Source organism: Cupressus sempervirens, chromosome 6 (assembly GCF_028749045.1).
Source record: "Cupressus sempervirens isolate cs-2001-9-10 chromosome 6, ASM2874904v1, whole genome shotgun sequence".
Classification (NCBI taxonomy): domain Eukaryota; kingdom Viridiplantae; phylum Streptophyta; class Pinopsida; order Cupressales; family Cupressaceae; genus Cupressus; species Cupressus sempervirens.
The window spans coordinates 46,914,426-46,937,877 of NC_143123.1; the positions used below are offsets into that span (position 1 = coordinate 46,914,426).

General features: G+C 34.2%; 2 protein-coding genes and 1 long non-coding RNA gene across 4 annotated transcripts in view; 1 reads left to right on the forward strand and 2 right to left on the reverse strand.

Annotated features, from left to right (window-relative positions):
* Window positions 1-23,452, forward strand: part of LOC149551056 (protein TPX2-like) — a 102,373-nt gene that overhangs the window by 27,662 nt on the left and 51,259 nt on the right. The window lies entirely within an intron of this gene.
* LOC149551057 (uncharacterized) lies at window positions 38-2,306 on the reverse strand. The gene is made up of 3 exons (XM_089789516.1): window positions 1,525-2,306; window positions 1,278-1,367; window positions 38-197 (listed from the first exon to the last, which is right to left on the reverse strand). The coding sequence occupies exons 1-3, from the start codon at window positions 2,211-2,213 to the stop codon at window positions 38-40; spliced, it is 939 nt and encodes a 312-aa protein (XP_089645642.1). The 5' UTR covers window positions 2,214-2,306.
* On the reverse strand, window positions 11,803-13,809 carry LOC149551058 (uncharacterized). Its single transcript, XR_016353278.1, has 2 exons — window positions 13,563-13,809; window positions 11,803-12,077 (listed from the first exon to the last, which is right to left on the reverse strand). It is a non-coding gene; the product is annotated as an uncharacterized LOC149551058 (long non-coding RNA).

A 23,452-nucleotide genomic window follows, 5' to 3' on the forward strand; every position in this document is an offset into this window, starting at 1 on the left:
GAAAATGAAGCAGACTGCTGCTCCTATTCTGCCTCTACTAATCCATGGCATCAAAATCAGAATCCTCCTCACTGTCATCCTCCACAGGAAGCATAGTCTGATCTAATGGAACCCCAACCAGTCCTGGTGCTATGTCATCCTCATCTATCTGGGCCACATTCTCAGGCTCAACATCCCATCGCAAAGTTGGTGTCTGCCTATACTCTGGAGTCTGGCGATCGGCAAGTCGAAGAGCATGATGCACTGTCACTAGCTTCTCCGCTCTTTTAGAGGTAAGTTTATTCCTCTTGATAGAGTGGATATATGAATATGTGGACCAGTTCCTCTCTGTAGCTAAAGAACTAGCAAACTGTGAAAGGAGGCGACCGGCAAGTATCTTTAACTCAGGTGTATCTCTCCCATGCTAAGTCCACCATCCAATAGGATCCCTCTGTGCCAAAACAACTCTATCCAACCTTGCTTGTGGCTTACCCAAGTTTGGGCCACGAAGGTTGGTGAAGTCAAGGAACTGTGCACGAAGAGTAGAGGCATCTTGAGCTGAATACATCTTATCAATTGCTTTTGTGAAGCCATCCAAAACCTCAGGATCATCACATGGGAGGCCCCTTCCACCCAACTGTGCATACCATTTGGGATTTAGAGCAAATGCTGCCATATGAAGCGGGGTATTCATTATGTTCCACCTCCACGTCACAATAGGCCTAATATGCTCCTCATAAAAGCCCAATGTAGGATCCTTTGCCGCAACAATTCTCTTCATCTTACCCAACATGCTGTCAATAGTTTCATAGATCTCTCCTAAACTAGGAGCATCAGTATCAGCATATCTAATGACATCAACAATGGGTGCTATGACAGAGCTATTAGCCGACTGGATGGTTCCAGCGGTATTTTGTATTCTGTAGCCGACGGTCTAGCGGTGTTTCTGTATTCTGTAGCCGATGGTCCGGCGGTGTTTCTGTATTCTGTAGCCGACGGAATGATGTCCGGCGGTGTTTCTGTATTCTGTAGCCGACGGAATGATGTCCGGCGGTGTTTCTGTGTTCTGTAGCCGACGGAATGATGTCCGGCGGTGTTTCTGTATTCTGTAGCTGACATCGTCAGTAAATAGTTTGTAGCGGATAGAATATTTGTGGCCGACGGACTCCTTCGGGAAGGTTCGGCGGTAGTATTTATATCCCGTCTTGGATCACTGTAAATCATTCATCTACTATTGCAAATAATAATATAAGTTCTGTTGTTCATGTTCTATTGTCTGTGTGCGTTGATTTTTTTACCATCGTCCCCACTCTGGATTCACCACCATCAATTGAAGGGCCTCATACACCTCAATCATCCTCTCCATCAAGATGAAATATGTGCAATACCTATAGCAACAATTAAAAATTAAAAATTTAAACTTAAACATTAATGATTAAAATTTAAAACAAAAAGCATCACATGTAAGTAAACTTTTAAATAATTTTTTTAAATAACTTAAAGTTAGAACAAACTAAAAGTAAACTATAATTATAATTGACATACCTTGTCTCGGCTGGTTTGAGGAACTCCTTCTTAGAGAAGGACCTGAATAGAGCAAGTGAAGTGTGGTGGTTGCAAATAAACATTTGCACTTCTCTAGCTTCTAGCACTGCTTGCTTCACCCATTCAATCTTCCCTATGTCCTTCAATGCATTGTTCAAGGAATGAACACAACAAGGGGTCCAAAATATGTGCCTATAAACACCCTCTATCATCAAACCTGCTGATTTGCACACAGGTGCAGAATCTGTGATAACTTGTACAACATTACAGGGCCCAATCTCCTCTATGGCATCTCGCAAAATGGTGAACTGAAAATCTGCATCCTTCTTCTTTCCTGAGCAATCTATAGCTCTCAAAAAATAAGAGCCAGCAGGGGATGTGACAATGATATTGATGAGTGGCTGATGTCTAACATCGGTCCACCCATCCATCACAATAGAGCAACCTGTCCTAACCCAAGTGCGTCTCATATCCTCAAATAATAAAGCAACCTTTGAATACTCTTCATCTAGGATAGTGGTTCGTAGCTTATGCTCACTGGGGGGCACAAATGAGGAATTCATGCTCATAATATCTTTCACCATTTGTTTATAATAAGTGGAACGGGCTGCATTATATGGGATACCATTAGCAACAAAGAATCTACCAATGGATGCCTCACACTTCTCCTTTGCCTGTGCATTAAACATACTTTCCACCGAGCCCTTCTCACTACTACTTATCTTTCTCTTCCCTCTAGACCCACTAGGGTTGCCACTAGTACCAATGGCGGATGAAATATGCCTAGATGATTGTGAGAGAATGGATGGTGATGTCACTGTCAAATTTTTCCCTCCATTTCAGCCTCTAAGTGCAATCTTTGACATTCTAATTTTTGTTCATCGGTTAGGTTAGGACAAGCTTTGACTCCTTGGCATGTAACACCTAAAAAATGTGACTTCACTCTTGTATAGCTGCCCCTAAAATTATCAAGACAAACATGACAATCCCACACCCTAGTCCCTCCCGAATTCTTTTTATCTTTTGGCCTAGGTGTGACATATTGGAGAAGAGGTTTTTTCCTATTGAAAGGACCCTTTGCAAAATTCTTCATAATGTCGGAAGGGCATTTAAACAAATCAGCTTTAGGATTGGGTTTTTGCCTAGTGTCACTACTAACAACATCAACCTCTACATTTTCTTCTTCACTACTACTACTTGTACTCCCACTGCTGCTCATTGTGTTTAAATATGCAATTGAATAGATATATGAGCTGAAACAATGAAAAAAAAAAAAATCAGACTTTGGAAGCTACAAATTTATTAAAAAAATGATAGATGAAAGCACAAAGAGTTTTATACTTACTTGGTGGACAAAATAGAAGATCAAACCCTTGGTCAAGCTCTTGGAAGCAAAACTATTACCTCCTCTACTTGCAAAATGAAAACTTCAACCAGCTGCAACATAAAATGAAAACCAAAGAATGGTTAAAACAATTTAAATGTGTTGAGTTATATGCATTTTAGGGTTTTTGGAGGAGTGGGGCCCACTAGCCGACCAAAAAAGACACAACAAATATTTTTTTAATGTTTTGAGCTTGCAAAAAAGGGGGACGGCCGGCCGTACCCGGTACGGTCGGGGGACGGCTAGCCGTCCCCTTTTCGTACCGGGGATGGCTGGCCGTCCCCCTTTTGTCCCCCCCATGTCCCCAAGTTTCGGGGACATCCCCTACAAAAAAGGAATTTGGGGACGGCTGGGGGATGTCCCATACCCGTCCCCCCGTCCTCGGGACGTCTCGTCTCCGAAACGGGGGGTTTTAGGCCGGGTACGCGTCCCCGGGGAACATAGAACATAAGTAATGTACTAATTAATGGAGAAATAATTATTCTTAACTCTAATCTTTATAAAGTTGTTTCAAGTATATTCATATTTTAGATATATGCTTACTTGTGTTCCCTTGGGCAGGATTTTAACCGAAAGTATAATAATAAATCACATTTTCTTAGCCTCAACTTATTAGATTATAAGGGTTGATTAATAAAACAATACTTGCAATATGTGCATGCATCATGTATGCTTCTAGTCTTCATGAATCATGTGGCTGCATGGTGTATGCTTTGTGTCTTCATGCATTTAGGTGTCTACATTGTGCATACTTTGTGCCTTCATGCATTCATGTGTTTACTTTGTGTACACTTCATATACTTAGTATTTTAATATGTTGAGTCTATAGAGAAATATTTACATAAACTATCATTGCTCGAGGACAAGCAATTTTGGGAGGGGAGGATTGCCATGTTTCCCTTTTTAGAACCCTAATTTTGGCATTCTCCTCCAAAGAGAAAGGTTTAATAAATAATAAGGATGAATAAATCATATCAAATAATCTCAGCATATGTTTTATTTAACCAAAATAAATCATGATAATATATTATTTTTTTATTTTTTTGATCAGTAAACGGCCGAAGCCTTGTGTTATATTGAATAAATTAAATTGAATTACAAAATTCTCCATTCAACTGGACATTGGTAGGAAAGAACAGTGTAAGAAAACCTCCTGTCTTGTCCGGGACTGAAGTCCTATATTATACAATTTAAAAGGGGCATACCCTAGTTTTTAAATGAATAAAATATGATGAGATATGAAAATTAACACGAATTCTGCCATGCACAATTAATCTCCTTTCAGTATTTGTTTTGTCTACTCACAGCTTCTTATATCTTTTGCAATAACCCTTCTATTAGCTTGCAAATCACATATATCTTTCTTTCCACAAATATTAGTAGTGTTAGACCAACCTGGTAAAATGAAGCATTTCAACAATATTACCTTTTCTAATACATATTTATCGCATTTCTCTTTTTATTTATATATAATTTATTATGCATTGGTATACTTAGTTTTTTGGCTTATCAATTTTACTATTCTATTCCTTTAAATGATTATACATGTTTGTAGTTTCTAAGATAGTGATATCGATTTATCCAATCAAGTTTAGCTGTATTCGAGGTGGAATATCATTACCGATAGATTCTTTTTCTATTTTTCTGTTTCTAACTTTAATTGATAGATTTGATTCTTTATTTCTTTCTTACACTTCAACTTTATTATTTTAATTTATATTTTTAAATCTATTAGCGTTTTGAACACACTTTTCCCACTTTTCCATCCTCCCCTTTGATTACTATAGGGTGTTAATATTTTCTCTTTTATTCATGACATTATTCAAATATATCTATATTTTTAATGTCTTTATATGCTCGGATATATATGTATTTATATTAATAGCTAGTATGATATATACTATATTATTTTATATGACTAAAGTTTACATTATCCCATTTTTTAATGCTGTTGTTAACTTTCTGATTAGTTTACTTACAATTAAATACTAACCAATTTTCTCCGTCAACTCCCTTATTTGCTAACAAATCTGCTACTTTATTACCTTCCCGAAAAATATGCATAATCTGAATCTCTTCGATATGGTCCAGAAGATTTAGAACTTCTTCCAATTTAAAATTTAGAACCCAATTCGGTGTCTCCCTTTTTCTGATAGCATTTAAGATAATTTGCGGATCTTCTTCAATAATACGTTTTGAAATGCTGAGCTCCAGGCAAATTTGAAGACCTTGAAGGGCTTCTAATTCAGCAAGGTTGTCAGTGGTTGATTCTATAAATTTAGCCCTTTTAGCGATCCACTTGCCAGATTCATTGTTAATGATGCATCCTATCCCAACAGTACCAGGATTGCCTCTCGAAGCTCCATCAAAATTTAATTTGGTCCATCTTGTTGGGGGTGGATTCGAGCAACATTTGCTTGTAGCCTCTTTGTTTTTTTTTTTGATACATCATCGGGGGATTGACTAGGTTTTTCCAACTTTTTCTCATAAGACCATCCCATTCTATAAATGATCCTTCCTCTATTGGAATCTTTCTAAGATGAGAGTTTAATGTTTCAACTATGCATGCTTCGATTTTATTGGTTATCTCACATGCCATTATCTCTTGATTGCAGAATATTCTTCTATTCCTTTCTTTCCATATTTCCCAAACAAGAATCGAAGGGCAAATGTTCCAGATGTTACCATAGATACATCTACTATTGTCTTTGGGCCAACCCTTAAGTAGCTCATTCAGATTTTTGGGCAATGGCGCAATCCATCTCAACATATCTCGAAGCCATTCCCAACACTTTTGTGTATATGAACATCTATATAAAAGATGGTCAGTGTCTTCATTGTCATTCTTACATAACACACATCTAGACGGCCCCTCAATGCCCAACTTTCTAGTCTATCAGCAGTTAGAATCTTATCCTGAGAGGTGGTCCACAAAAAGAAACCTGCCTTTGGAAGACAAGAAGAGTCCCAACAAAGTTTAAGGGGAGTGTACTCTTCTTCCCATCTTTGATTGAATGATTGCTTTATAGCCATTTTTCATGCTATACCTTCCATCTTTTGATGCTGCTCATATGAGTTTGTCATTTCTCATTAATTGTTTTATTTTCCTCTTATAAATGATGTCTCCATACACTTGTTTTTTACTGGTGGGTCTAAGTTAATATTATCTAAATTTTTCCATTCCCAACTTATACTGCCATTAATATCTTTTTTTATTATATAATTACAGACTTTACACCCCCAAACTTTAACTAATTGTTCTTTAAGATCAGCTAGGTCATTCCCATCCCAAGAATCCTCCCAGAAGAGAGCTTCCTCCCCATTACCTACATCCTAGGTGAGATATTTACTAATCAAAGGTCTGCTTTTAACTATGAAATTCCAGCTTTCGGATCCTTTAGGAAGGTTCCTCATTCTAAACAAAGGGTAAGGGTCAGATACATTTAAGTATTTATTATACATAATTTTTGCCCATTTATGATTTCTTTCTATGAATAATCTCCAAGTCAGTTTGGCCCCTAATGCTTTAGTTTGCGAACTTAAATTTTTGATACCGAGACCTCCTCATTCCTTTGGTTTACATAATTTTTTCCATTTAACAAGAGCCAATTTTTTGTGATCTTCATTGTCATTCCAAAAGAAGTTCCTGAGTTTTGCCTCCATCTTCTTATTCAAATTTTTAGAAAGAGGTAAGCAAGACAACGGGTATGTTGGGAGGGCTGAGAAGACTACTTTGATCTTTATAACTTTACCTATTTTTGTTAGCCATTTATCTTTCCAACCTCCTATCTTTTTATCCATTTTGTCAAGTATATTATGCCATCCCTTATTAGTTTTACTACCTTTTTCTACCTCTATTCCCAAGTTTTTACATGGAAATGTTCCTCTTTTATACCCCAACATATTACAAATCTGGATTTCTCTTTCAGGCTTAGTATTAATGAAATTTTTTTCTGATTTTCCAGCATTTATTCTTTGCCCTGATGCTTCCATATACTATTGAATGATTAGTTTGAAGTTTCGTACCTCTGATATTGTTCTTTCTCCTAGTAGAATGGTATCATCTACATATTGTTGATAAGTTATATTAGAAACATTCTCAGTAACTAAAATACCATTAATTTTACCATCTGAGTGGGCTTTGGAAATTGCTTTGCCAAATGTTTAAGCCATGATGATGTATAGGAACGGAGATAAGAGATCTCCCTGTCTAATACATCTTGATGTCTCAAAGAAACCTTCAAGTGATCCATTGATAAGAACTGAAAATTTACTTGTTGAGATGCATTGGTATATAAAATTAATCCATTGGTGAGAGAATCCAAAGGCTTCAAGTGTTTTGCATAAAAACCTCCAATCAACCATGTCATATGCCTTCTGAATATCCAATTTCATGAACATGCTTGCCATTTTATTCTAATTGGTTGTGTGTAATGTTTCTTGAATAATGAGTATCCCATCTAGAATTAATCTTCCTGGAACAAAACCTGTTTATTCTTCTAAAATTATCTTATGTCAGATTGGTTTCATTCTATTTGCTAAAATTTTGGATAAGATTTTATAAATGGTGTTGCAGAGGGCTATAGGTCTGAAGTCCCTTGGGCTTTCAGGATCATCTTTTTTGGGTATTAATGTGAGAAAGGTATTATTAATTTCTAAAAGTAAAGATCCACCATTTCTCGAAGCTTCAATGGCTTTCCAAAGATCATTTTCGATAATGTCCCAACATTTTTGATAAAAGAAGGTCTAGAATCCATCTGGACCTGGTGAACTATCTGGTTTCATGCTTTAAATAACACAAATCTAACTTCTTCCAAGGATATGGTTGCATTTAATGCTTTATTTTCTTCTATGGAGACCATTTTTGGTATGTTTCCGAGCATTTTTGTTTGGGCTATCATGTTCAAACTATCAGAATTATTTAATAACTTATTGAAATGATCTACAAATATCTTTGCTATATTTTCCGGATTTTCAGTGATAGAACCTGACGCGTCTTTAATTTTTATAATTTTACTTTTAGCTCTATTATAAATCGCGCTGTTATGGAAATATTTTGTATTACGGCCCCTTTCTTCTAACCATCTTTCTCTAGATTTTTGCCTCTAGAAAACTTCTTCATTTGCAAGAATGTCTTCCTGCTTTGCTAATTATTCTTTTTCTAAGAGGAAGTTCTCATTATTCGTACCTTTTTTAATTACTTCTATGTTTAATTTTTTTTATACTTTCTTCGATGTCTATTTTTTCTTTAAATATATTATTGAAATGTTCTTTGTTCCATTTGAGTATATTTTCTTTAATCATTATCATTTTTTATACAAATATATACATTTTGGAGCCTTTAAAATTGCCTTGATTCCACCATTTTGCTATGAGTTCCATGAGATTTTTATCTAAAAACCACATTTTTTTGCATTTAAAAGGGTTTTTAACAGGTTTAATAGGTTCACTAAATTCAATTCTAACAAGATAGTGATCAGAAACTGTTGTTGGAAGTATTGCAGCTTGTAAATCTAAATCTAATCCACTTAATTCACCTTTGAACAAGAATATGTCCAGTTTCTCAGTTATAAATGCAAAGTCTTTCCTTTTATTATTCCACGTTTACTTACCGTTGTTAATAGGAATATCAATAAGGTTATTAATGTCTATCCATTTTTTAAATTCCATTGATACTTTGGAACTTTGTTGGATGCCTCCAGTTTTTTAATCTAAATTTATAATAGTGTTAAAGTCTTCACCTACAAGAATGCATTCATTCCTATGGTTTTTTATAAACATATCTATGTTTTGGATCAGTCCATGTATGTTAATTAAAATTAATTGAAAGTTATTTTTAATGCTTTTTAATTCTGCTACTCATCCAAGAGTTATTAGATTGAATTAAATTTAGATTTACTTTCTTGGGATTCCAAATCATTCCTAATCCCCTTGAGGCTCTTGTCAATTCATGCAAGATGATGTTCCAATTACCTAATATCATTTCTAACTTATTTCCTACTTCCTTATTTAGTTTTGTTTCTTGTATCATTATAATTTCGGATTCAAATTGTTTTAAATTATGTTTTAGCAATTTTTTTTGCTAGGCACATTTAAGCCCCTAGCATTCCAGGTAGTGATCTTCATGTTGTCTTGGAAAGGATGTTCCCCTTCCCTATGTTAAGTAATTGATTAATCTTTTGTTGTTCTTTTGCCTACCCATCTACTTCTCTGAGTTCTTTAAGCGACTTCCTTCCTCTTTTAGTTTTCACTCTGCCATATTTAGGAGAATTTATTCCTTCTTGATTCATCAAAAACCCAGTTGCTCTATATTCTCCTGTGCATTTAAAACACTTTCAGATTGCTTACCATCTCTCTCATTTTCTAATTCTTTCATTATTAGTTGTGCCAATTTTTTTTGATTACTTGTATGTATATCATCTGCTAACATTGGGCTGCACCTTGTACTATCTAATTCCATACCATCTCCTTGTCCTGTTGTTTCAATTTCGATTGTTTGTAAATCTATATTTCTTTTATCTTCCTCCTCAATGAGTATCATATATCTCTTCTCAAGTCTTCAAATGTGTAATTATCTCTGCCTATTTTTAATACTTGCCATATTAAATCCTCTTTGTATAAGTCACTGATGTTATCAATATTATCAAAGTTAAAAACTTGGATCAATTCATCAGTTAATCGTTCCAAGGTCTCTTTCTTTGCCTTATCCGCAATTATCATTTCTATCTCTTCATTCTTTGGTGCATCATTATCCAGGAAGTCGTGGAACTCTTGTATTATATTTTCTTTTGTCTTATTTTGATCCTTTTCCTTTGTATTATACTCACTCATTTTATAAATAGGTGATACATGATTTGTGATTGGTGTCTACCAGAATTTGGTGCATTATTTTATTGCCTTTTTTTATTGCTTGCTTTCTTTTCTACCTTCTTTTTCTGTGGTGTTTCCGATATTTCTTTTAAACAATTAGCATTATCTTGATCTGTAGATTCTTCATAGAAAAGAAGTTTGTTTTATGTTTCTTCAAGATTCGTATTGTTTTCCTCTATGCTCTTTTCTTTCAGGAATCACATTTACTTTCCTGAAATTTTACTTATATCCATAATAATCTTCTTCTTTTTTTTTTCCTTTTTTTCTTGCTTAATCTTTTGTTGTTATTGGTTTTCTTTAACTTCTTTCTTTTAGAAATATCATCTTCTAATGTTTCTTCTTTCCTCCTATTATTTTCTTTATGGTTTTGATCCTCATACAAAAGATCTAAAGTCATATGTGGAGTAGTGTCTTTATATTCTTCTAAATCTAATAGGTATACTTTCTTTATTGTTTTCTGGATATAAAACCTTTTCCTTTTCAATGCTTTGATCATTTTTTTTTGACTCTTGTAGTGTTTCCATTTCTTTCTTCTGATCTTTCTCGGTAATTGATATGAAATTGTTTCCCCTCCCTTTATTTGTCAATGTTTTCTTTGATCTGATTTCACCTTCCTCCCTTTCTGTATCTCCTTTTCTTATTATATCCTTACTTGGCTCCAACCCAGTTATCTCATTTATGATTTTCCCCCATTTTTCTATTTTATTTCTAATGTTCATCATAGGAAAGGTGTCTTTAAGATTTGATGTTGATTGTAAAGTTTTAAATGATATCTTTCTTTCATTATCTAATCTGGTTATTTCTGATATTTCACCTTCAAATCTGTGATATTTCAAGTTGTATATAGAGTTGTTTGTAATTAACTCAATCGTATTGTGTTCCAAAGTTTTATTCTTCTCATTAACCAAAAATTTAACAGAGTTACAGAATTTATAAGAAGCATCTCTTCCTATTAAGTTACCAATTGAATATCCAATTTTCCTAAGAATCTCTAAATGCATTAGTTCAGGAGGTATGGATTGAAAAGACACCCAAGTTGGAATGGATAAATCTAACTATTATTCCTTGCAATCTGGTGACCATTCAATGAATTTAACAAAACATCCTTTTTAAAAGCAAACAGAGACAAAGAGGAAATCATTTTTCACATTTTCATTACTACAATGTATATATCAATCTATTAGAATGGTGAGATATACTTACCTAATTTTTGCAAAATTCCTTTAACCAGGAAATGAGATTGATTATTTCTTGTTTTGGTCCATTCCAAAATGCAAATATACCCACATTCTGACAATCCTTTCATCATTCTTCGCTAACCTGATCGCTAATAATCAGGACCTATTCTTCAGATTTTCCTTTGTAGGTTCGCAAAGTCAATATAGTTTCAATGGGGGACTGACATGAGGAATTGGGAGACCCAATCCTGCGATGTGGTGGGATATAAACCAATTTAAGATGTGATACTGGTTAGGATGTTCTACCTTTTGGAGATTGGCTCTATGGTTATCAGGATTAGAAAGATATCCTTTTTGCTGGGAATACAGAGATAAACTATTTTGTGTTGCATATTTGGTATGACTAAAAAAGAAATTTGTTTGTCTAGGCTTGCCGTTGAAAAAATGATATTAGGGCAAAAGCCCTTAAAATTCCATTTGTTTCCTGATTTGGAAAAATCTTCTTCTATACCGATTTGAGGAGGTACCTGAATTTGACTTGCCTTATGATGATCCTTTGATAGATGTAGTATATTGGCCTAATTGCTTACAAATTTGATTCCTCCTCTGTTGTTCTTATTATTTTTATCCACTGGATGAAACCCTAATTTTTTTTTAAATTTCACTGATAGCTTTTAATTGGATGCGTTTGTATTTTTACTAATCTGATGTTTGTATTTTGCCTGCCATTGAAACTTCTGCTTGAAATCTGTTACTAAAATTTTGCACACTTGTAAAATTTTAGTATGAAGACAAATTTTATTATGAAGAAAAAAATGCATAAGTGTTATTCATTGTGTGCCAAGAGAATATAAATGTCCTTGTATTTTTTATTTTCAAAAATACAACTAATATTTACATAGAATGAAATGAATTGATATGCTGAAAGGAAAGATCTCACACAAGCCGTGAGTATAGCTTATTCTACTAATTTTATTTCACAAAGAAATACACAAACAGAAGATACATCTGAATGAAAGAAATGAGAATAGAGATAACCAGTCATTGCCTGTTGCTTTGACTGGTTATGAACTCTTTTCCTAGCTTACTCGTCGAGCTCCAAGCTCCACATTCTCCAATAGCTACAAAAAAGAAGGAAAATGATGTTAGATCCCGAAGGATCTAAGCAATGGCTGCATATCTCTACAACTGCATATGTTCTCTGTTGATATATTTCATTACAAAAGAAAATAAGATGAAAGAAATAAAAAGTCATTTGTGAGTGTCACGAGCTCGTGCTCGAACCTCATAGAATAATATGCTACAGGATTACAACAGATAAATGATGATTGACATCGCAGATTGCAAATGTGTACTTACTGAAAGAAAGCATGAAAGATAATCAAGCAAAAATACTTCAAGCTATGCTAAGAGTTAAGGAGTTTCCTTGCAAACGTAAAACATGTTATGGGAAAATGTGTTTACAAAACCTCAAAATGCAGATGTATTTAAGGATGAACAGCTACAGCACAAATTGGGAAAAGAAAGAGTGGTTTTCAAATGTCCATCTCATACTCTGAGGACAACAGGGTATTCTCAAGATTTGCAATCAAGAAAATTTATATCAGTTTGTACTGAAACTTCAAAAGGAAATAGAAAATCACAATAATAGCAAGGTTCCAGCAGAAAGGAAATCTGGTCTCAAATATATGAGAAACTTCCAGTTGTGAGAACAAAAAGGATCAATTAAGGAAAAATTGAAAGCTTGTGACTTCAAGTCTCTACAGCATAATATAAGAGCAATGAAAAGGAAAGAGCCATTTATATAACTTTAAATAACGGCTACAACTGGAAGGCGGCTATATAAGCAACGATTTTTGCTACCTTAAACAGTACAGTCTCAGGTGGCATTAGTGGTGCAAGCTACTACAACACAGTAACAGTAATGGTATGCCAAATGAGTTACACTTCTTTACTTCTTCCAAGCATACTTCATCTAATTCTAAGCTGCTATGAGGACTTCTTATCAATTGGATACGTGACTCATAATGGTAAATTGAGACAACATTCGGCATTAATTTATAGAAGCAAAACAGATCATCAGAGAAGACTTGAAGACCCCATATATTTCATGGTGGTACCCAGCTTCAGCAATATATCACAGTGGCCGCTGTATGTAAAAGGAAAGAAAAACCCCATTTGGGTTTTATGCAACACATTTTCAAAAAAAAAAACTTACGCCCCTAAGTAGCTGCATTCAAAGTATTATTTGAATAAAAAACCCAAAGTTCCTTCCAGCAAGAAACCCCATCTGGGTATTTACAAAAGCAATGACTTCAACACCTTCTCATGGCGGATTCATCTTGTAGTGCACGAGCTCAAATAGCAAAAAGCAAACACATCACACAGCAAGAAGAAATCAATTTGTAAATGAATCTATTGTTTCAGCAAAATCCATAAATGAAACAGAAAATCTGAAAGTGCATTCAAAAGGGCATACAACATATAGAGGCTTCCCTTGTTCCTAGTCTACATCTGCGGGTTCCAAAGTAATGCGAAGATTCCAAGAAAGACTAAAGCAAGCAAACTCATGTATAGCCGGCTTCAAAAAATTCAGAACAACATACCTCCAGACAGTGAATCTCAACATAACGGCTTTAGTTCTATCAAATGTATAACCAGTACATTTTCCTAAATGGCGGCTGAAGATTAGTGAAATCTTTCACGAATTCTCCAGCAAGCTCTTTCATGGCGGCCATAATCAGAAGACCTAGCAAAAATGCAGAAAAAAAGGATGAAAAAACACATAGGAGGACTCTGGTTTTCCTTCCAAAACCCTCATTTTCTTCCATGATGGCCAGAGCTCTTTTTTTTGCATTTTTGCAAGTATAGAATGAAAGACATTTGATGTGTTTTAGGGTATTCATAGGATACCTTTAGAACTTTCTCATTCCCATCAGTTTTTGTGGGGATTTTTTTTCTTTTTAAGTCTTCTATTTCCATGCCATGAACCTTTTGCAAATATCCTTCTCTAATTTTATTTTAAAAGGTAAGATAAATATTTTTGGAATGTTCATTATAGTATTATGAGTGTGATTTTAATATATCAATGTTAATGATATTATTAAGCGATTTATGAGTTAAATCATTTAAGAAAAAATTATTAACATTATTAATCCAATTGATATATTAATATATTAGAAAAACACTCATAATACTATAATAAATATTTATTTTTATTTTTACCATCTTTTGATATTTATTATAAACTTTATAATTTATAATTCAATAAATATCAATTGAATTAATAATGTTAAGTGATTCGACTTATCATTTCATAACATTATTGATATAATTAATACTTATTGAGATATTAATTATAAATGTCATAATAAATATAATTAATTTAAATATTAAACAATTTATGATTTATTTATCTAAATTGATATTAATAAATATTGACTAGATAACTAAATCACAAAATGTTTAATATTAATGATAAGAATAAGATATTTATTTTACTTTTAAAATAAAATTAGAAGGATCTTGGGATATTTTTGCAAAATTATATCATGAGTCATGTGTTGCTAAGACTTGAAGGCCAGAGAGTTATTACATTTTGGAGACTTTTGGGAGTCTACTTGGAGATATGACTACATTTATGAGGGGCAGTTATGATGATATTATCAGGCCATGCTTTTTGAGCCATTTTGTACACCTTTTGAAGTCTTTTCAAAGACTCAAGTTTGGCCTTAAGGGCTGAATCCGACCCAGCATTTATGACTTTCAAAATGCAGTTGGATGGAGAGTGCATAAGTATGAGTTGAAGGCTTATTTTGTGGGAGGTTCATTTTCTTCTGTGCCTTGCTATTTTTGTAAGTTTTTTAGACTTCTTGACAGGAGCAGAGACCTTTTTTTAACCCATTATTCAGAGAGATGTACAGATTTGCAGCACTTTTGGACAGGAATTTCAGCTTGTGCCTTCTTTTTTTCCTATGTTTGTGTGTCATGTCGATGCCTTCTACAGGATTATTTCAGTCTTTTGCAAGTTGAAAGTTGTGTTATTGAGCAGTTTTTGGATTGTGAGTAATTCACCCTCCTTTTAAAGACTGTTATTTTAGCCTTCTTATCAATTATTGATGCAAGGATTCTGATTATTGAGTTGTGCAAAGGAGTTTCGTTGTTATTGTTTTTATTATGTGTTGGTTATCTATCAAATCTTAAGGATACTTTTTTTGGTGCATCACCCTTAGGATTTAGATTTTTATTCCTATTATCCTTCTCCCCTTTTTCTCCATCAAAAAGAATCAGTTTCAAGTAGTATAGAGTGATTTACCAGATAGGAAGCCAACCTAGAATCCAGAGATTCATTCCAGCGACAGTTTACCCACAACCTTGGAATGTTTCTATGTTTCTCCAAAAGGTTAAGTTTTCTGCAAACTTGACAGGGTGCAATTTTGGTAGATAACAAAATCATCATACCTTGAGAGTGCCGCAAAAGGATTAGACGTTTTTACTGCAAACCGCAGATTAACAGAGGGAGAAGCCTTGATATGTGGAGGGTCGATGCTATAAATTCCAATCTCATTTGCTTCTCTCCTAGATTGACATGTTGATATTTTTGGTTGCTGCCTTGGTTGTCGATTAGGTTCCTGAATCCTTTGCTTTGCTCTGCTAATTATATTCTTTGTTGATCTAGTGTGTTTTGTACGCTGGTTGTTTTTATTTACATATTTTGCATAATTTGTGTATTCTGCTCTTCCTTCCATTTTTCGCGTTCCAACTTCTTTACTTGTTAATGGCTTCTTCGAAGCAGTCAACAAGGAAAAGAAAAAGCAAAAGAAAAAGAAAAAGGTGTAGCAAACGAACAAGAGATCATTTTGATATTCTTCTTGAAGAAGTAGTTGAAGAAATTCTTTGTAGGCTGCTGCCAATCAAGCTTTTCCGAAATCAGGCAAAGATTTGTTATGCTATGAGAAAGAAATTTTAGCTAACTGTGAATGACTTCAAAGATTTATATACAGATTTCAAGGTTACAATGGAGTTTATATTTTAGGAAGCAGTGCGGTGAGTATTTCTTTCGGGGAAACCTTCTTTATTTTCATTGGCTTCACGCAACGTTTGTGTAGAGAGCAAATAATGACAAAGCTTTGCCGAAATTTCTCTTTGTATCTGATTTGATTAATGGAAGCTTTCGAATCTCTTTCGCCTTTTTTGAGCATTGTAAATGGCATCGATAATATATTATTTATTTAATAATATGTATTAATGATAATAAAATTAAAGTATTATTGATAATTAAGTTATTACATATTATTGATCATGGAGAATGATCAGGAATCAAAATAGGTTACATATGGAAGGGTTTATGAAAAAGATTGAGGATATTTGATAAAATATACTACATTCATGGTAGTTCCTATGCCGAATCATCATGGGGGAGATGAAATGTGTTGACACAAATGCAAGGAAATGTGATGCTATTTGTACATGTGGCTAGACCTACAAGGTTCTACCTTGGCTTTATTTATAACTGTTGGGTTTCATTGTAGTTTTTTAGGTGTCCATATCTTCCCATCAAAATTTAAAGGCTTGTTCAAGTGATTTTGCAATAAGGTATTTTTTATTCTGTGAAGTTTAGTGGATGACGATGCCCTTGCAATTTCGTTGGGCTCTCCAAGCTGGTGGGATGAAATCAACGAGCCTAGGAAAGACAAGACATTATTTTCTATGCCCTCATTGCTGCCTATTCACTTGTTGTGCTCGTTGCCAAGTACTCCGTGATAATTTCTACAAATATATATGAAGTGAATGAGGGTGCGACAATTCTTTGTGAATCCAAGAGTCATCTCTTCGCGCAAGTCAAAACGGAACTGTCTTGGGGATCCAACCAATCTTCAAGAGTGAAGTACAAGCTTTGCACAAAGATAATGCACTGCTCCCACCACTAATCAAAAGAGAAGAGTATTCAGGCTGGTCACGAGCAAATACATTTGAAGCCCGAGGTCGGTGGTCCTCATTACTTTATAAACAACGGGCCCCACTTATAATATATTAACAAGGTTAATTAAGAATATGATCAAATATGTAATGCTGAAGACTATGTTGTCATGACTGTGTAGAAGTCGAAATTTATTATAAAGGATTATAGGTGTGATAAATCTAGTACCTAGCATTCTATAGGCGAGCCAACGATAATGAACATTTAAAACCAATTGGAAGGTAAATAATGAAGGAAGGTGCCTTGTGGGTGGTACTTTTAATAATAACGACTCAATCAGTATTCCATATGGAGTTACAAGTAGTAGATGGGTATCATCATTGTGTCAAGAGACCAGACATATACTACTAATTCATTAAAACCATGTTATATTTGAAAAATGCAGTAACGATTTGCATATTAATCATTAGTATACAACAAGTATGACTCAAAGTACAATTTTCTCTCCAATAAGCGGGAACTACATTTAAGGTGGCAGACCTAGTAAATGAGGATGTTATTGGTTAGTAACAAGTTATAATTCCATATTAAGCAATGCTTAGTCAAAGGCCCATTTCAGAGGAATGACATTGCCATGGTGGCATGAAATATCCCAAATGGATATTTGCTCTGCTATTGCTATAATGTTTAATTATATAAATTATATTTTCCTTTAGATTTTTCTTTGATTTTATAGAGCTAGATAGAAGTTTCAAAAGAATGTTGTTTCTTTTTGTATTGAATAAATAATAGTAACTGATAAAATAGAAGTGATAGAAATCATATGCAGCAATACATACTAATCTGGAAATGATTTTAAAACCGTACCAGCAAAGTCTGATTTATTTCAGAATACTACCAATAGAGATGTACTTCAAACAATGTTGACGCTAGCTGAAAATGGGAGCCAACTACAACCAAACAAGTTCAAATGATAGAGCCCAAGCTGCTGCAATAAAACAACTCTAGTATGTTGCACATAAACACTCCAGAATTCCTCCTGCGAACGTGCTATAAGGAAAAGCCAAGCTGAACCAAAGTGGCCGCCTTTCCTATAAATCCAGTGCCTCCAAAGTGTGATTGCAATACTAGAAATTGATACTGTATCATGATCAAATTATATGCATAAGAACTTTCAAATTTGATCTTGTTGATGGCTATGTCCCAACAAATCTGCTCTCAACACTAGGGTTTGCATCCTAGGTGAGGAATCCTCTTCCAAAGCAATGGCATCCAAAATAGGTTGAAAAAATGATAAAGATACTCATCTTTAGTTTTCCTTATTCTTATAGCCCCTCTCCAAGGCAATTTGAACGCTAAAAGAACCGTAAAGTATATTTCATTTGAACTTTATAATATAACATTATTTTTCGAATAAAGGCATCCAATAGAAGGAAATCATTACTTTATTAATGACAAATAACTCCAAGCATCAAATAAGTCCCAGGAAGTGATACCTATTGTCCCAGGAACTTGTCCCTATTGATAGAAATAAAACCTTAGAGCACCCATTTCTCATTCGAGCCATGGTATTGACTTGCAACTAACCCAACAGGCAAGCAGGAACTAGGCTCTGATACTATTGAAATATCCCAAATGGATATTTGCTCTGCTACTGCTATAATGTTTAATTATATAAATTATATTGTCCTGTAGATTTTTCTTTGATCTTATAGAGTTAGATAGAAGTTGCAGAAGAATGTTGTTTTTTTTTGTATTTTTCAGAATATAGGTATTACAATGAATAAATAACAATAACTGATAAAATAGAAGTGATCAAAATCATATGCAGCAATACATACTAATATGGAAATGATTATAAAACCGTACCAACAAAGATTCTGATTTATTTCAAAATAGTACCAATAGAGATGTACTTCAAACAAGGTTGACGCCAGTTGAAAATGAGAGCCAGCTACAACCAAACAAGTTCAAATGATAGAGCCCAAGTTGCTGCAATAAAACAACTCCAATCTGCTGCACATGAACACTCCAGAATTCCTCCTACGAGCTGCTATAAGAAAAAGCCAGGCTGAACCAAAGTGGCTGCCTTCCCTATAAATCCAGTGCCTACAAAGTGTGACTGCAATACTAGAAATTGATCCTTTGCCGTGATCAAACTATATGCATAAGAACCTTCAAATCTGATCTTGTTGAGGGCTACGTCCCAACAAATCTGCTCTCAACATTAGGGTTTGCGTCCTAGGCAAGGAATCCTCTTCCAAAGCAATGGCATCCAAAATAGGTTGATAAAATGATAAAGATACTCATCTTTAGTTTGCCTTCTCCTTATATCTCCTCTCTAGGGCAATTCGAACCCTAAAAGAACCCTAAAGTGAATTTCATTTGAACTTTATAATATAACATTTTTTTTCTAATAAAGGTGTCTAGATAGAAGGAAATCATTACTTTATTAATGACAAATAGCTCCAAGCATCAAATAAGTCCTAAGAAGTCATAATCAAATATTAAAGACTGAGCTCTTTCCAACGAGCTATCACACATAGGCAAATCGATCTAATTGGAGCCAGAAAACTCCTTATTACTCCAAAATGGCTAAACACATAGCCTTATATAAATTATTAAAATGCTAACTTAGGAGAATATTTAAATATATTCAAATATTTTCCAAGTAGCCAAGGAACAACCCAAACACCTCTAAAACATGAAACTGAGTTTGTCACTTGCCTGTGATTGATGTCGGACAACCTGGGCCAACTGGCAGTCACACCCTCAAATCTGGGGATACTCCTAAGAAATAGGGAACACACCCAAATCTCCTGAAATTGAGACCAGGGGGTGATCTCATAGAACCCCAACTCTGGAAACATCACTACCTCCTAAAAGGTAGGAATCTCCTCCTACAATCAATGAACTGCCTCTTAAAATCAAGGAACTAATCTAATACTGCCTGAAATACCAAATCCGGACACTGAAAACCCTGACTGAGTCCTTGATCACCACTGCCAACCTACGAGACTCCATAATAGGTTAACTGTTATGTCATTGCTAGGACATGGCAAGTAAAGGCATAACTTCTGTTGGTAGGACAAAGAGGAGCATTAGATTTAATAAAGGGAGACCAAACCTGCAGTGTCACAAGGAAGATAGGTTAAATGCAATTGCCACGTTCCCCACATGTTAATGTCATCAAAGTCACCTAAGGAATCCTGCACAAAATATATAATGCCAAAGAATGACATTAGGAAACAAAGGGAGACGTCCATTCAAAGAGAGACATGCATTTTATGGGTCATACTTCATAGTAATACAAGAAATGCTTATATGGAGATTTTTTGATTTGATGCATATGGACCTTCATTTGATGAGGAGCTCAGATGATTGATATTCAGAGGGAGTTTGAAAGTCCTTATGTGTGGCTATATGACTTTAATGGGTCTACCCCCTATGTACATCATGAGAGAGTGACAACTTCCAAATGATGTCACTTGTATTTGCAGAAGTTATTTAAAAGGTGACGATCTTACAATAACTTACTTTTCTATTATGATGGATATCTTATGATATCTATGCAGATCATGATAGATTATACTTTTCATGGTGGATGTTTATATGGTACGCATTATGAGAATACGTGTGCACATACCTTATAAACATTTTTGAGTACATGATTAATGTAATGCAAATTGATGTTCTAGAGGCCAATTATGCGGAGTACTTGGTGAATATCATGCAACTTGATGTTCACAAGACTATTACTCACAATATTTGGTGAATATTTTGCATCTCAACATTCTAAAGGCCATTACTAAAAGAGTATTTGGTGAATATCATATATTTTTATTCTGGAGACCAATACTCAAATGTGATATCAAAATGGTGAATATCATATGTTGATATTTTGGAGACCATTGTCTTATTGAGTATATGGTGAATATCGAGTGTTGATATTCTGGAAACCATTACTCAGAGTTTTGGTGAATATCATATGTTGATATTTTGAAGGCCAGTACTCTTGATGTCACATGCGATATCAAAATGGTGGATATCTTCTGATCAAAGATATCTTTAAAATTTTCCATACATAATATTACCAATGGTGTAACATTAATACGTGTTTATCCTCCCTAGCTAAGAGGGATTGTTGATGTTTGATAGCTTCTGTTGGATAAACATATGTATATGAGATATAAATATATGAGAGAAATTTATTTTTATATATATATGTATATAATGTTAATTATTATCTGATTAACAAATAGACATGTCCCATAAAGGGACATTTCTATTCATGGCTTATACTCAATATAAATGTAAATGATTGTTGCATTTGGAAAACACATACCAAATACAATGGCAGTGTTATTACATTTGCAGCAGTCCCACGAATTCAACATTACATACATTCATTGAAAATATTTAAAACCCTTTTTTACTTCATTTTCATTTTATTTGTTTTTCCATTATGCATAGTCCAATGCTATAAATTTATTCTATAATTATTGTACTCCTTTGAGTATTCAAAATATTAGAGGATTGCTGCATTGAATATATCTAAAGGGATTTGTGACCAAGATTCATTCTAATTTGCATCAATCAACCTATTTAGACTATAGGGAACTGAAAGTAAATTGCATTGAATATATCTAATGGGATTTGTGATAAAAATTCATTTAAGTTGCATCATTCAACCTAGCTTCTTAAAGTAAGAGATCTTCAAAATCAATACTACACAATGCTCAGTGAGACGGTTTTGGTTAGTGATGACAGAGGATTGGTCAAATGATTGTATAATTATAGGGATATGATATGTGAGATGTATATAGTCTACTATTATGATTGCTGGTTTTGATAGGTGATGTAGCATAAGTTATAGTATCATTAAGTGACATAGGTTCAGGAAGGCAGCGATACAGAGAAATCTTTATAATCTAGGAAATTGACTTAGTAAATTGAATTGGTTTGCCAATTCATTTATTTGTTATCATAAGGAGGACAGCTAAGATCTTAAATCTTTGATAGCATATCTTTATAATATGTTTTGATAGTAGGACAACACGTTTGGTTAAAGTCCTAATTGGACCAACAAAGATGATGAATTGTATTGGTATAAAGGAATGTATCTTGAGATGTGATGATAGTAATGTGAATTATTAGTATGTGAGCCTTGATGCTGGATATCAAAGTAGAGAAGATGTGAGCTTTCATTGGAACTAATTAGGCATTGCAATGCTAGTTGTAGTCCATTATATCGTATTAAATCAGTAATCACTCCATTTTGTAATGGATAGTGAGTCCTTGGAGGTGGCTTTAACCTTCTCCTTTGAGCAGTGAGCTCTAGGCGAGTGCCTCTTTCTTGAAAGACCTTTAATAGGGTCTTGTCCTTTAATAGGGACAATGTACTGGATTGTGTTAATTCCTAATTGGGCCAGGTCTCTTAATAGGTACACTTTTATTCTAGTACTTTATTGTTATGCTTTATCATTTTGGTTATTATATGACGTTAAAGAAAGGCTAAATTATTTAATAGTGTTGCAACACCGATTCACCCCCACCTCTAGTGTTGCTTGATCCTAACAATTGGTATCAAAGCCCTATTCCTCAGAAAAAGTCTTACAACTTGAGGAGGATCTTGATGGGTTCAAGCAACATATTGGAGAATCTTGTGTCAGCACTTGATGACCTAGATAAAGCAAAATGTAGATAACACCAGATTGAAGAACAAGTTTAAGGATGCAGAAAACTATATCAAAAGCCTTGAGAAACATATTGATATCTCAAGGACCAAAAGGAGAAAACTTGTTGAACAGATGAAAGATTAACCTAAGATAGTTGAAATTGAACCATCGTTAGATCTTATTGAAAAATTACAGAAGGAAAAGGAGTTGCTTTGGCATGAATATGAGATCACTACACTTCACATGGCCAAAGAAGTTGAGCAAGGGAAAGAAGAAAGAGAGAAGCTTGAAGCCGCCCTAAAAATCAAATCCAATGTATGTTGTGAGTTGAATACTCAACTTGGTCAGATGAAAATGGAACTTGAGGACACAAGATCTAAATATCAAGAACTTAAAAAATGCAAAAATATTATCAAAGGAGAACTTGTTGAGGCAAAGAAACAAATAGAAAGACTTCATTCAAGTAATGAAAAGCTTGATGAGCATTTGCAACAACAGAAACCTAAGGGTGATATGACTAGTCTTGGCTATGATTATGCCAAGTGTTCCAAAGCAGCAAAAGAGAAGATAACACAAAGTATAGCTCAAAGACCTATTCATAATGAAACATATAAGGAGCAAAATAGGATCAAAGGAAAATGCATTACTTGAAATGTTTTTTAGTTGTGTTACAATGGATACACCTCAAATTCATCACATTAAGGAAAAGAATAGATTTAATTTCAAAAAGTATCCATTCAAGTCCATGGAAGATGACCATGAGGGTGCGTTTTCTCAAACCCCTCATGGAGTTCTTCAATGTCGAAGATATAAGGGCTTACATCCATTGTAAGTATGAGTCTATTGGGTCTAGGATATTCATAAAGAATTGAATAACATGTTCGAGGATAACTGCTCC